Here is a 14,813-nt window from a genome sequence, read left to right on the forward strand (position 1 = left end):
TGCAACCCTTCTGCAAATTGCTACATATTTCAATGCTGGGCCATCAATAATGTTAACATGTGAACCATGCAATCAAACATCATCAGCATGGGCTTTCAGAGCTGAAGGCCCACTCATGTACCCTTGATGACTGCCCAGCCTCACCTGGGCCCATCAGTTCTGACGTTGGACTGTTGATGACTGGAAACATGCTGCCTGGTCAGATGAGTCTCATTTGAAAATGTATTGAGTGGATGGATGTGTACAGGTAAGGAGACAAGCTCATGACTCCATGGAACCCGCATGTCAAGCTGATGGAGGCTCTGTAATGGTGTGGGGTGTGTGCAGTTGGAGTGATATGGGACCTCTGATATGTCTAGATATGACTCGACAGGTGACACATATGTAAGCATCCAATCTGATCACATGCATCCATTCATTGTGCATCCATTGTGTATTCTGACAGACTTGGTCAATTCCAGCAGGTCAATGCGACACCCCACCTGTCCAGAATTGCTATAGAGTGGCTCCACTCTTCTGATTTTAAACACTTCTGCTGGGCCACCAAACTCCCCAGACATGAACATTATTGAGCATACTTGGGATGCCTTGCAGTACTCTGTTCAGAAGAGATCTCCACATCCTCGTTTTCTTATCTATTTATGGACAGCCCTGCAGGATTCATGGTGACAATTCCCTCCGCACTACTTCAGACATTAGTCGAGTCCATGCCACATCATGTTGCGACACTTCTGCATGCTCGTGGGGGCCCTACACAATATTAGGCAATTGTACCAATTTCTTTGGCTCTTACGTGTACATCCTCTGCCTATACGTCCTTTTATCCTAACTCAAAACTTGACAGCAGTCTTGCTGACATAAAAGGCTGAATAGTGTTTACAGAACAGCTGACACATGTCATGTATTATTTCATAGGTGCTCTCTATTTAATAGTATATGTTTTGTCAGTTACAAGGCTGGTGTAGGTGGTGGTAGAAGAGTGCGTGGGGACATCTTATGGAAGGTAAGCTCACAGGGGTAGGAGCCACAGGGTAGGGAAATAGGTGCAGAAGAAGTATAGGATCTGGCAGGATATTGTGGAGATTGAAAGGCAGATGAAAAGCTATTACAGATGTGGTGGGCAAATGTCAGACAGAGTGGACCTCATTTCAGGGCATGATGTTAAGTAGTCATAAACTTGTTGAAGTAGTTGATTAATACTTTCAAGACCAGGATAATACTGAGTGACAAGAGGTGCACTCCTGAGTTATTTTTTGGAGGGATCAGCAGTACCAGGATACTTCCAAGTCTCCTAAGGATATTGTTATCTGGAGTGGATGGATAGTCACCTAACCTAAAATACCCTTGTGTCACCCCACATATAGTCAGCTACCTGGATAGCAGCCTTGCATGTATAGGGCACACCTTATCCACTTATGGGGACTGGACAGTTTTCAACCCTGTGGCACAAGTGTAGGAAGTCAAAGTTTAGCTAGTTTCAGAATCTTGGAAGTCTCTGGTTCAAGCCTTCCTCTCGACTCAGAACCAGGAGGCAACAATTCATTCTGCAGGTAATGCTGCAGACTGTGAACTTTGTTGAAACTCTGCGAAAAAGACTGGTATTCTCAACTTTCTCTGCCATTCACTGGAATGAAACAAGTATGACCTCGGAGGCCAGACAACAGGCATCATTTGTCCCAATGCCTCTGTGCCCTCGCTGACTGACAGAATAGGCTTGACAACACGTTGAATGAGGTCTCTAAGCAGACACACTGAGTGCATGTAGTGTTTGTTCTCAACCCTTGCTGTCATTTTCCTAAAGGGTGCCATTATTCATCATACATTTGGGCTGCCAATGATCAACAGACCCCTGCCATTTTGTGTCCCTCACTCCCCGCCCTCTCCCCCTTGACATGGAACACAGTACATTTTCCAATTGGTGAAGTTAGTCTCACTCGCTCAATTTCAGTGGAAGACCACATCTCAAGCTTGTTGGTTGGGGTGATGGGAGTAATATCCTGAGTTCTTCCTGGACCCTTTCTCTGCTGTGCAGACCTGCCACTGACATGTCATCACAACCAAGTTGACTAGTAGTGATACACACTTATTTCCTGTAGAAGAGACAGTATCAACAGGAAAGGATAATAACTGAGTACTCTTGGTATCTCTGGTACATGACTCTCAGTAGCCCTCAAAAACACACCCATTCATAGCAGCTCCCTATCGCTTGCTTGGCAGTAGTAAGGGTGATTTTCAGATGCTTGTGAACAGTGAGTAATCATCCCATGCCCAAGAACAGCATGCACAGTGGGCCTGCATTATGTCTAGCACAGTCTTTAAGGAACAGCAAACTAATAACTTCAAATGAAGCTTACTGATTCTCTCTTCATTTACAGGTACAATATGCTACAAGTATTACCAGTAGCCTTTTAGAACTGAAACGAACTCTGGCACATCTTTACTACTGGTACCTCAGTGCACAGTTATAATTTTTATTATATTTACTCTTCTCCATTTGGAGCATTTTGCATGTATACAATTTAACTGTGCAGTGAAATATGTAGCAGGTATTTTCAAACAAATCTTTGTTGCTTATCCTTCCTCATGCCTTTATGTTTAACTTTGTTGTACACATTTATTGTGTGTAATAGCTGCCTAATAACAGAGGCATCTTGGGCATACATAGGGCAAAGTGATGGACTTAATTGGTTAACCAACTGTTACATGAAGTGCATTATTTGCCTATTTTATGTGCCACAATGACAATATATCACCATTAATAAAAATCTTAACCATTTGTACCATAATAACTTTGTGTCCTGCATTTAACCTTTGAATATACTGTTAAGGGACAATAGCTGTAAAGCCATTTGCGAATACGGCTATTACAGGGCCTAATTATATGGAAGTAATGTAATTTATACTACGCAAAATTCATAAGGCAGGTGTGATGAGGTAACTCTGCAACCTATAAAAGTAAATTTGAAAGACGTATTTTATGTGACGTATTTTATGTGACCAAAAAAGATGGGCTCTCTTTCCAAGTGTACAATTAACGATTTATTTTTTTATTTATGAGAGAGCAACTGCCAGACCATCAGGCACTAAGAATGGAGAGTCAGACGATATTGATTCCGCGGTGCTCAAGCAGAAAACAAGAGATAAGTGCTAGCAATTAAATTTGGTGCAGGGGTCTCTCTGTGTCAAGCAGTGGGTAGCTTTTTAATAAGAATTAAGTCCTAAATATGAAAATGTGCATAAAAAAGTGTCAATTTCGCAAACCCTAACGAAATATTCGTTCACCCATACACTCTTTGCTAAGCTTCACACATACACACTGCCAGTATCACATACTCAGCAATATCTCTGGTAATACTGACATATTATATTGTATGTTGGGATGTGAGAGCAATGTTCAGTCTATCAGTTGCCTGGATTTTTTTTCAGCATTTTATATTATTAAGTAGGTACCAAACATCCTAATAGAATGAATGGGCACAAGTAAACTGTCTGCATCAAAACAACCAACACTCTGTTACTGAAATGCGTTATGGAACAAAAGCAGGGGTCTGCATACATGTTTCATTACCTGTGTAATATGAATCATGTTTCTCAACTCCAATGTTTCTAAATTGGGAATCTGGTTCTTCAATATGTAATTTGACATTACTCTCTACATGGTCTTAATTAACACTAAGTTTCTCTGTTCACTTCTACAACTTCTCTTATCCAGTTTCCTATTTACGTTCTTCATATATGTTCTTTTTTGTCTCACATTATTTGTATTTGCTCCTCGTTTAGATATTTTATTTGCACTATCATCATTTACTCTTACTATCCCCGTAACCCACCATTTGTAATCTGCTGTCCCAGTAACCCACCATTCTTATCTTTTCAAACTCATTTACCTTTCTTTTCCTTTGCTCTCTGTGATTTATTAAAAGTGCAGAATTCTTTTTTAATTCAAGAACTATTAACAGTTTACTATTAGGTGTACTATGAAATATGTTTCTGAATGTTGGTTGAGGGCAACAAAGCATGCATATTGTTCTACTGATCAGTATTTGGCATATTTTTTCTTTTCATGCAGTACCTGCACATCTTACATTTGTTACTTCTTTTTACATTCAGATACTGAGAGGTTATTATTGGTCGAAAATTCTAGGCTGCTAATGCGTTAACTACTTGCCAATGTCACAGAATGACGAGTTGGTATGAAAAATATTTTCTAACGAGGAGAAATTGTGGTGCCTTGGAAAAATAAAAATATATTCCAGTTCTTCTGCAAAGATCCAGTGCTCAATAAGGGCTTGTCGTGCCGAAATGTTTGTTTTGGCAGTCTAACGCTTCTGGTAATCTTGACTTGCGAATATCGTTACAAACATTCCGCAAAAGAAAAGTGTAGCTTCCTTTGATGTTTTCAGAGCCTGCATCACTTAATTCCTCATTAATTGTCAGTAAATCTGATTTTGAATAAATATCTCTGATTCAATATGCAATTTTCAGACGAAATGATAACGTTGACAAACCAACGAAGTCTCAAACGACCCGCTTGTACCGAAAAATGAGACCTCTGCCGGTTGCAATGAGGTTGTGCGAGCTCTGGTGTGATTGGTCGAAAAGTGGCAGGCTGAAGTGTATAACGAAGGTTAGTACTGCGCTGAGAGAGTCAGCCATTATCGTTTTGTTCGCCGGTCAGGTGAGTGGAGGTATAGAATTCAGGGGAGTGATATTGGTCTATTGTGTCTAGAGGGCTTAATTGTCGACGTTTTTGCATTTTATAACTGCAGTGAGAAAAGGGGTAGCAAAGATTATTCGTACAATCATTTTTTTTTGTTACAGAGTTGGTTGGTGGCAAGTGACACTTGGAAACCAGTCTGCAACGTTGCTGTAAAATGTGCAGCAACGGCTATTCCAACCAAACTATGTACGTATTTCTTAAAATTTGCAGTTTTTAAAATTGTTTTAGCATTGAGGTAGTTTGTTGCGTGCTACTTCTTAGTGGCTTATGCCGCCATTTTTCTCGGATGTTCCAGTAATACGTCAAATTTTGCGAGGATAGTTAGTAACAGAAGTAAGTTGAATAGCTTTGAAGTGTTTGAGTATTACTTTTATTGTAGGTTTCGAGGGGAGAGAGATCAGTTCGTGAATAAAAATCGGTTTTGGAGCAATCAGAACTTCGCCAGTAAGACAGAAGGAACTGCTGCAAAAAATGGAAAGAAAAAACAGCCCGGAGAAAACCTAAAGAAACCGCAGTGGGATACAACCGCGCTTCAGCCCTTTTTGAAGAACTTCTACGTCCCCCACGCGAATGTACTTAATAGGTAAGTTTTTGCCCCTTTTTCGGAGGGATGGTTGTGGGGAAGCTGTCAAAGCACTTCGTTACAACGTGCAGATGTTTATCGACACTTGACAGCTGACAAAGATAAGACACTTTGTGTTTGACTTTTGGATTTTTTTTTCCCCTTCTTCTAGCAGCAATAACTTCTGAATGGTATCTGTCAAAATACCTATTCAGTATGGTAAACTTTGCTGCTTGTGAATGCGGATTATTTATGTAGTATTCGGTTTAGGAACTCCGGAATGAAACTTAATGAAAAATCAGATTTAGAGTAAATCTGCGAAACTAGGTCGCAAAAATGTTCTCCATGCTGTAAACTTTGAAGCGGCGTGGTAACATTAGAATGTTTTCGAAGTATATTTGTATGAAGCGCATTATCTTTGGATTTCTGGTAGTGGCCATATTCATTGCGGTTTTGCCTCTTGGGATCTTTGTCTTCTTCAGAGTCCCATGTTTATATTTGTGTTAACTTCTCGCAGACAATTTTGGCTACGTTATTAGTATGTGAAGATTTCAGGGAAGAGCTAAAGATAGCGCCTGCACTGTGGTATTTTTCATAAATTTAGTTACAAAGGATTTTCTTGTAGGAGAGTACGGAACAATTGCAGAACCTAGATGTAGGGTCATGCTGCAGACAACCATTGGTATGCATGTTCATTGGCTTTGCTTATTCTTAAACAATTAGCTTTTAATACAAGCTAAGCTTCAGAATACCGTATGGTTCAATCTGCTGTGAGTGAGGTTTCAGATGACATGGGCTACTGTTAATCTTTAACATTTGTTAGAACTGCTTTTGAGCTTACTGACATATATTCTTGCACTGTGTGCTAATCGTTGCATATTCCTAAAGCTAATCCACCACTGTGACAAAAGAAGTATCACTGCACTGTTCCCCTTCTTTCTTAGGTTGAATAGGTGTGCAAGTTGCTCTGTCCCACAAGTGTACAGGAATTGGGGGCGGGGGGGGGGGGGGAGGAGGAGGGAGGGAGACAAAATCAAAATACACTTGCACCCCAGATCAATCGCTTCCGTAGTAAATAGAGATTTTAATTGCATATATCTTGTCAGTATGTAGTCACTAGTGTGTCATGATTTTATAATTCGGCAGTCGTGGTTCAGTTGCAAAGATTCCTCTGCAAAAGGTATTGGTGTTACTGTTGTTGGTTGTTTAGAATTGCATTTCTTGAATTTTCCCTAGTGTGGCTTTAGTCTAGAGCTTGATAATTTTGTTTCAAATAGATCAGGAGTAAAGATCTGCAAGGAGCCCTCCTAAAACGTTCTATAACTGAACTGACAACATTGAATTGAAGTGTCCAGTTAAAATTTACTGAACTGCAACCTGGGTTTTTGTTGAACTCGTGTATGGGTTTTCGATGTTTACTTCTGGGAGTGGAGGTCTATTGCTAGATGTGGACTTGTATTTTTTTATTTTATTTATTTATTTTGCCCTCTCATTTTTAACAAAACTGATGGAACTGTTATTCCTTAGATTTTAATGATTCACAGTAAGTGTCCCTCATATTTGTCATAGTAACGTATGTACATAAAATGCAGCAAAGGACTTGCTGGAGTCTTGTCCATTATCTGATATACATTTTCTGAGTGTACCTTGCAGTTTTAGCTTCTGTGACAAAAATAACATTAAATATGGCATGTATGTAAACATTGGTGTATACTGCAGACCAGTCTGTCATCACAGCCTAAGATTCTGAGAGGGGGGGCTGGTCCAGTATCACATTATAGCTCAAATCTGTCTGACCCTAGTTACAGTTGACTTGGCTTCACTAATTCGTATTTAGACGAATGCTGGGATAGTTCGAAAATGATGCAGCAAATTTCCTTTTCACACATTGTTTTCATTCTCCTATTTAAGATTGTTCACTGTCGTAAGCTCTTTTAATGCTGAGATCTTGGTTAGTTACTGTATGTAGACTAGAGTAGTAGTAAGGTTGATGGAATTGGTGGTGGCTTTTGAAGACCGTTGCTTGCACTAGGGAACCCTAGGTTTATCTACCCAAAATGACTGTAACTGTCCCCTAAATATTTCAAACAGCAAATCAAGAGCTTGAACTCCAGTAGCGACATCAGTGGTTGCTTCCCGACATCTTGCATTCTTATTGGCTGCTGATTTTAGGTAGGATAAAATGCTAAATTTAAACACATTGTATTGATGGTGTTTTAAATAATACAGCAGTAAAACAACATATAAGAATTTATGCTGAGTTGTTTTAAATCTGTAAACGTATTATGAAAATTCGCTGCAGTTTTATTGTTGTATTTAACATTAAAAATGTGACTCAGTAGATTGACAAGGGAATAAAACCTGTTAAATTATATACAGTTTGCCACCTGCTCAGTGAACAACTTATATTTGTATAGGTGGTATTAAACTTTTTTTACTTTGCCATCTAGTGTAAGCATAGGATTTCTATGAAATACTGTACTTACATAATTCTGGAAAAATGTTAACAACTCAAAGTAGAGGCATGGAGTTAAGTGTTGTGTATGCTTGCCCCCCCCCCCCCCCCCCCCCACTCTGTCTGAAGAGCTCAGGAACACCCATGATACCTTAATTGTACCCTACAGAAACAAATACTGAGTGATCAAAAGTAGCCAGACACCTGGCTGAAAATGACTAGTTTGTGGTGCCCTCCATCAGTAATGCTGGAATTCAACTGCCCCACCCTTAGCCTTGATGACAGCTTTCACTCTGCATGCATACATTCAATCAGGTGCTGGAAGGTTTCTTGGGGAATGGCAGCAAATTCTTCATGGAGTGCTGTACTGAGGAGAGGTATCGATGTCGGTTGGTGAGCCCTGGTACGAAGTCGGTGTTCTAAAACATCCCAAAGGTGTTCCATAGGATTCAGGTCAGGACTCTGTGCAGGCCAGGCCATTACAGGGATGTTATTCTCGTGTAACCACACCCCCACAGGCCGTGCATTATGAACAGGTGCTCGATCATGTTGAAAGATGCAATTGCCATCCCAGAATTGCTCTTCAACAATGGGAAGCAAGAAGGTGCTTAAAACATCAATGTAGGCCTCTGCTGTGATAGTGCCACACAAAACAAGGGGTGCAAGCCCCCTCTGTAAAACACTGTTTTACTGTTGCCACTAAACACGCTGGCAAATGATGATCGCCGGGCATTTGCAACACACATACTGTGTGATTCGTCACTCCACACAACAGTTTCCACTGTTAGATTGTCTAATGTTCACGCTCTTCACACCAAGTGAGGCGTCGTTTGTAATTTACTAGAGTGATATGTGGCTTATGAGCAGCCGCTCAACCATGAAATCTGTTTTCTCACCTCCTGCCGAAGCGTTGTAGTAATTGCAGGGGATCCTGGTGCGGTTTGGAATTCCTGTGTGATGGTCTGGGTAGAAGTCTGCCTATTACACATTACGATCCTCTTAAATTGTCGGTCTGTCAGCAGATGAGGTTGGCATGTACGCGTTTGTGCTGTATGTCCCTTAAAGTTTCCACTTCACTATCGGATAGGAAACAGTGGACTTACGGATGTTTAGGACTGTGGAAATCTCGTGCACAGACATGTGACACAAGTGACAACGTTTGAAGTCCGTGAGTTCCATGGAGCATCCTATTCTGCTCTCTCATGATGTCTAATGACTACTGAAGTCGCTGATAGAGTACCTGGCAGCACAATGCACCTAATATGAAAAATGTAATTTTCTGGAAGTGTCTGGATACTTCTGATCACATAGTGTAGCTGTGTGCAGCTTTTAGCAAGTGATAGTTTCAAGGTTAAGGGAAGTTGAATGCAGAAAACTGACCTCTGGAAAACAAAGCACAGAACAAATAATGAAAACACTTTCCCTTAACAACAATGTAAATTCATTATTTGGAAATCATTCAGGATTATGCGACTGTTGGAGCCTTAATTATTGACTATAAATGTTATTAATGGTTGAATGCACTTGTGGTGTCTGTGTAGGTAGTTGGAGACAGCTGCAGCATATCAAATGAATCAGTATGAGATGGTCCCAAATTATTTGGATCCTTTACTGAAATACTTTCCTTGCTTTGATGTGGCTATCACTATAGACAGCCAACCTCAACATGGTATTGTCACACCAGAATACTTCATAATTAGGCCTACCATTTGTATTGTCTCTGGTCAACAGTGAGAAAGCGTTTTCACCTCCCTCTCTATCTGTCTGGATTTTGATTTCCTTTTTCTTTAAAAAATTAAAGCAAATGTGATGTGCTACCCAAAAGGTTCCAGAATAAGTGTATAGCTGATGAATTCAAACTAGTATGGCAAAATTCTGCCAAGGGCAACATCATATTTTAACAATGAATGGCTCAGTTGGCTTACTAGGTGGTCATGTTTGTAGTTGTCAGCATAAGTTGAACCCTAACAGTTGCAGAGGGCTGGGTGCAGCATCTTCTTTGGGCTGACTCACCTAATAAAGTAATAAGATTTTATAAAAGGCTAATTGGCAATGCCTCAGTGCTGTCATAGCCTCTGTAGATGGCTATTGTTTTCGCCTGCAGCCATTAGCACTGTGGAGTTGAAACTTGGCAACAGCACTGTGATCTGTCAGGATATAATTCCACCATCTCGACTAGTTTCTGTGCACTATTTCCCATTCTCATATGTTGTGTGGCTTGTGAAATTGATGGTGTGTGTCTACGAATGATATGTGGGCATAAATCATTGTTTCCGACTTGGAAAACTGCTGTATAAACAAATACTTTGAAGCAGTTGAGAAGGTGGCTTAGGTCAGTCGTAACTGCTATAATTGTTTCCAAGATGGCAAAACATTTGACAGTCTCCATTCAGGATGGCTGTAACCGGAATTACTGGTGGAAATGTCGCAGCTGTTGGAAATACGGTGCTGGAAGACCATAGGAAGGTCAACCAGGATGTATGCAGTGTTGTGGGGCTGTCTTATGGAATATATCGGACGATTTTCTCCGACAAAAGTGGCACATGCACTATTGTTTCCTCCAGCATGACACTGTGAGGTCACACTTTGTTGATTACTGTGCAGTTTCTGGTGATAAACGAAACAGTTGTTTCCATCTGTAATATTCACCCATCTTGAAACTGATTGTTTTTTATTCCCCAGAATGAAACTAAAGTTAAAAAAACAAATTTTCACACATTTGATGTTAAGACTCAGAAGTTACTGTAAAAAGGCTTATGAAAAATCATTCCAAGAAGGTTAGAGTTCATGGAAAAATTGCAGAGTGGTATATAAACCCCCAAGGGACTACTTTAAAGGTGATTTTGATGAATAAGATCCACTTAGTGTAATTTTATATGCTGTATTCTGAAAACTTCAGAGTAACACCTCTTACCTCGCTTGAAAAAGGATGCAGTTTCTTTTCACATATTTACCTTGTCAGATCTTGGTTTCTTAGACTGTATTTACAGTATATTGTAGAATATTAGTCTATGATAAATATAATTTAACTTTGATACTAATGTACATTTAAGACTTATTCAGTTCTCCAATTTCTGGCTTTTTTCATAGTGCGAGCAGTCTTTTGCCTCAGGTATAGACAAGTCTACAGTTAGATGGCATGATGCACTGCTGCTTACTATTGTTCTTCCTCATATCTGTAATTGTAGGAAATTATTTGCAGTGTTAGCATTTGCTCTTTTGGTGTTTAAGAAATTATTATGATTGAAGTCCACATCGAAACAGCATAACCTGATTAAATACTTTAAATCCTGGTAGTTTATTTTCAGGAGTATCAAATTGGCTCATTGGTGTAAATGGACATTTAGTACGTAAGAAAATTAAGCAATTGCCACATGGAGATGTTACTGTGCCCTAGATTGAATTAAAATTGTTGATTTGTTTCCAGGACGGTGGAGGAAGTAAACAAATATCGAAGTAACCATGCAATTACTGTGAAAGGAAATAATGTTCCTCACCCAAGTCAATTTTTTGAAGAAGGAAATTTTCCTGAACATATAATGCAAGAGATAATGTAAGTATGTCAAGAACATTTTCAGCACATAATGTTGATTGTAACTGTAAGAAATTAATATATATACACAAAATTCAAGCTTTCACAACAAACTGTTGCCTCATCAGGAAAGAGGGAAGGAGAGGGAAAGACGAAAGGAAGTGGGTTTTAAGGGAGAGGGTAATGAGTCATTCCAATCCCGGGAGCGGAAAGACTTACCTTCGTTCTGGAGGTAAAGTGTATTGATGATAAAAGGTGCCTTGACTATTAAACAGGAGTGTAAAGATGGAGTTGTGGTTGCACTCACCGTAACAGTGGGGAGACAGAGAAAATTTAAATGGAAACTCGTGTTTAGTGTAGGACAACCCCTTAGACCTTGGGACAGGTGACTGATCAATGACTAAAACAGAAATGGTGTGCAAAGTAGTCTCTCAAATTTTAAGCTTACGTTGGTCTTAGTTCTGCATATAGACATACTTGTGGATTTTGAGGCACGTTTAATGTCGAATTTTTTTTCTCTGGGTCAAGTGCTTCGAACAGTTTGGGAGTTCCCCATCTGGGGACTCGACTTTCGTGAGTACATGTATGGTGAGCATGAGGATCCAGCACTTTATTCCTATGCTGCAATCTACTGCTATCTGTCCTCTCACTCACATGGTGGTAGCCTTGAAAGTTGCCCCAGCTCTTCCCTGGGTTTTGTTTTCATTTATCAGACTATACATTTATTTACATCACCTTTGACTGAAGTAATTTTTTGTTCCCTTCTGAGTTTTTCATTTTCATAATTTTTCCTACAGTGGGGGCCGACTGGAAGAACCTTAAATAACGCATGTAAGCAGTGTTAAAGATAAGTGCAGAATACTGGTATAGACTCAATGTGCTGTAAAAACAACACAGTAGCCTCTGACATGGTGGGCTTATGTACCCCTTTCGCTTGAGGCCCTGAGAAAACTTATCAAACTGCAGATACCTATTCTGCTAGCACATATCTAAGCTGCCAGCATCCAACTGTGGCAATGGCAGTTGTGCCATACGGTCATGGGTGAGGGTGGATGGTGTCTTTGGAGAGCTGTTGGAGCAGGTGCCACCAGGGCAGATGGACATGAAGCATATCAGATTACACCAAAACAGGGGCTGCCTCACCAACCAGTATTAGACATTTATGTGGTAATTTAAACTCCTGTTGCATTCCCTACGCCGGTTACCCACATCTGGGAGTGAAACAATTTATCCAGTACTTTGTAAGTACTTGAACTGACAGGGATACTTTCACTGCAGTATCCCATCCCAAAAATAGAAAAAGCTAATTGACTTGAAATACTAAAGTTAAATTCTCGCAAAAGCTAATTGTTCCGAAGTGTGATATATTTTATATTGTCCGCAGTAGAACAAGGAGAGATGCCCTATAATACATCAATTAAAAAGTGAATCTCCGTACAGCTGATGAAGTGAAACTCTTCCATTACTAGGTTTCATAGTGGTCAGGTTAAGTCATCGTTGGGTGTAAGTAATTTGGTGATGGCGGACTGTTATTATATGAAGCATAATGAAACAGAATACTTTGCATTATGCTAGAAACTTTGATCGAAGTTTGATAAGAAATTTAGACTGCAAGGTCTGATTTTTTAGGGTGCAAATGTACACAAAATGAAGTGCAACATTAGTATAGTATAGTAGTATCATTTCAGCAATAAAATGTATATAAAGTCCTTATTGTTGTCATTGAGCAATAAGGCCTGTAACATCTCATTATTTCTATAATTGCAAATTTACAACGAGCAACAAAATGGCATGCTTACATTATATGAGATGAAGACAGATAAAATTCAGGAGACAATTTGAGCCTCAATTAGTTTTTGAAATTGATGATTGAAATTGTCATTCATGTTAAACGGTGTCAAAGATAATAGATACATTTAGAATTTTGGGTTAAGCATATCGGATTAGTTTATTACAAACCTGGAAGTTTTTTTAGGGAAGTCAGTATCCTGTGGGGGTTGTTTTAATTTTTTGGAATACAAAATTTCTCACTATTAGCTAATTTTGCCCTTAGGGCATTTTCAAGCTACTTGGTGGTGAAACAAATGGCAGAAGTTGTAGCAGCTTAAAGAACCAAAAAGTCAGAAATACACATGAAAACTTCCTACATCTGTGACACAGAAAGACTGTAATCCCAGCTTATCTTACACACATTAATGTGGGGAAGGACCACCTCATAGTGTAACAAATAAAGGTTGCTTGTGAATGTATTGCTGATGAATACAACCTGCGTATACATCACTGAGTACAGTTCACATAAAATATGAAAAAATATGAGTTGGGTGTGATAAAATTAAATGATTTCAACTTTCGCAGATGTGAATTCCATATGTAAAATTGTAAAATGCAACCCATATGCGGGCATTTGTCACTTTGTCAGTAAGCAACAGTAATAAGTTGACACACTGAGAATTTTCTCACTGTGGGGTGATATGTGCATTCATTATCCCTAATTGGGCAGCTATGCTTTTTGTGTTACTTGATGCGTGGAGGTGGTCATATTCAGACACCAGACCTTTTTAAGTGGCACAAGTCCATTCTTTTAAAATGAGATATCATGTAAAATAATTCTACTCTAAATTACAAACTAGGTGGTACATCATTGAAGATTACACACAGTTGTATTGACTTATTTGTCGTGTGTGCCTGATAGGTAATAAATTATGAGGGTTGCCTGGAAAGTAATGCACCTCTTTTTTTCTCATCTAAAAACAATGCTACGAATGTGAAATGTTTCATATGTATCATTTGAAGTCTCCTGAGTTAGCACCAAGGTTCTGTCACTTCAGACACACAGTGTAGCTGCAGGACAGTTTCAAAATGGCATCTGTAATGTGATGTACATTAAAAAGCAATGTGCTGTCACTGAATTACACTGCAGAGAAAGGAACTGGGGAATGTTCACAAACACTTATGCAAAGGCTATGGAGCATCTGCTTTTGACAGAAGTACAGTTGGTCACTGGGAACAGAGGGTGAGGTCATCAGAAGGTGATTTGGCGGAGCTCCACAATTTTCAGCGATTGGTGAGACCATCCATAGCTGTTACACCTGACCTAAACCTTCTGGGCTTTCACTTGTTTGGGCCATTAAAGCATGTCATTCAGGGAAAATGTGTTGAGGGTGATGAGGTGGTGACTCGCAGGGAAGGCCTGACTCCGCGACCAGAACAAGGATTGGTACTGACACGGCGTATGCACCCTTCTTTCGTGCCGCAGGAAGGCAATAGAACAGTATGGAGATTATGTGGAAAATAGGGTGTAAAGATAAAAACACCATTTTTGTGTGTAATTTTCATTATGTTCAATAAAGAATTGTTGAAGAAAAAATATGGTGCTTTTACTTTCTGGGTGACCCACATACATTAGTGTATTGCTGTGACCACAATTGGTGGTTCATCAGTTCAGCATGAGCCACAGTGGTACACTCTACTCACTGGGAGGATATAGTGTGAGCCACCCGTGGTACATGCTGGCACAAATATGTTGAAACATGGTAGTTGATAT

At 39.6% G+C, this 14,813-nt stretch overlaps 1 protein-coding gene across 2 annotated transcripts in view; it reads left to right on the top strand.

The window, feature by feature from the left end:
* Nucleotides 1-4,603: 4,603 nt before the first annotated feature.
* LOC124789496 (DEAD-box ATP-dependent RNA helicase 20-like) overlaps nt 4,604-14,813 on the top strand; it is a 47,093-nt gene continuing 36,883 nt past the window's right edge. The window contains exons 1-4 of one of the 2 annotated variants that reach the window (XM_047256878.1): nt 4,604-4,678; nt 4,822-4,906; nt 5,100-5,303; nt 11,165-11,290. In XM_047256878.1, the coding sequence (XP_047112834.1) occupies nt 4,875-4,906; nt 5,100-5,303; nt 11,165-11,290 (362 nt within the window). In that variant the 5' untranslated portion in view covers nt 4,604-4,678; nt 4,822-4,874. The remainder of the gene's footprint in view (nt 4,679-4,821; nt 4,907-5,099; nt 5,304-11,164; nt 11,291-14,813) is intronic. The other variant, XM_047256879.1, reaches the window with a different exon arrangement.

Source organism: Schistocerca piceifrons, chromosome 3, assembly GCF_021461385.2.
Source record: "Schistocerca piceifrons isolate TAMUIC-IGC-003096 chromosome 3, iqSchPice1.1, whole genome shotgun sequence".
NCBI lineage: Eukaryota > Metazoa > Arthropoda > Insecta > Orthoptera > Acrididae > Schistocerca > Schistocerca piceifrons.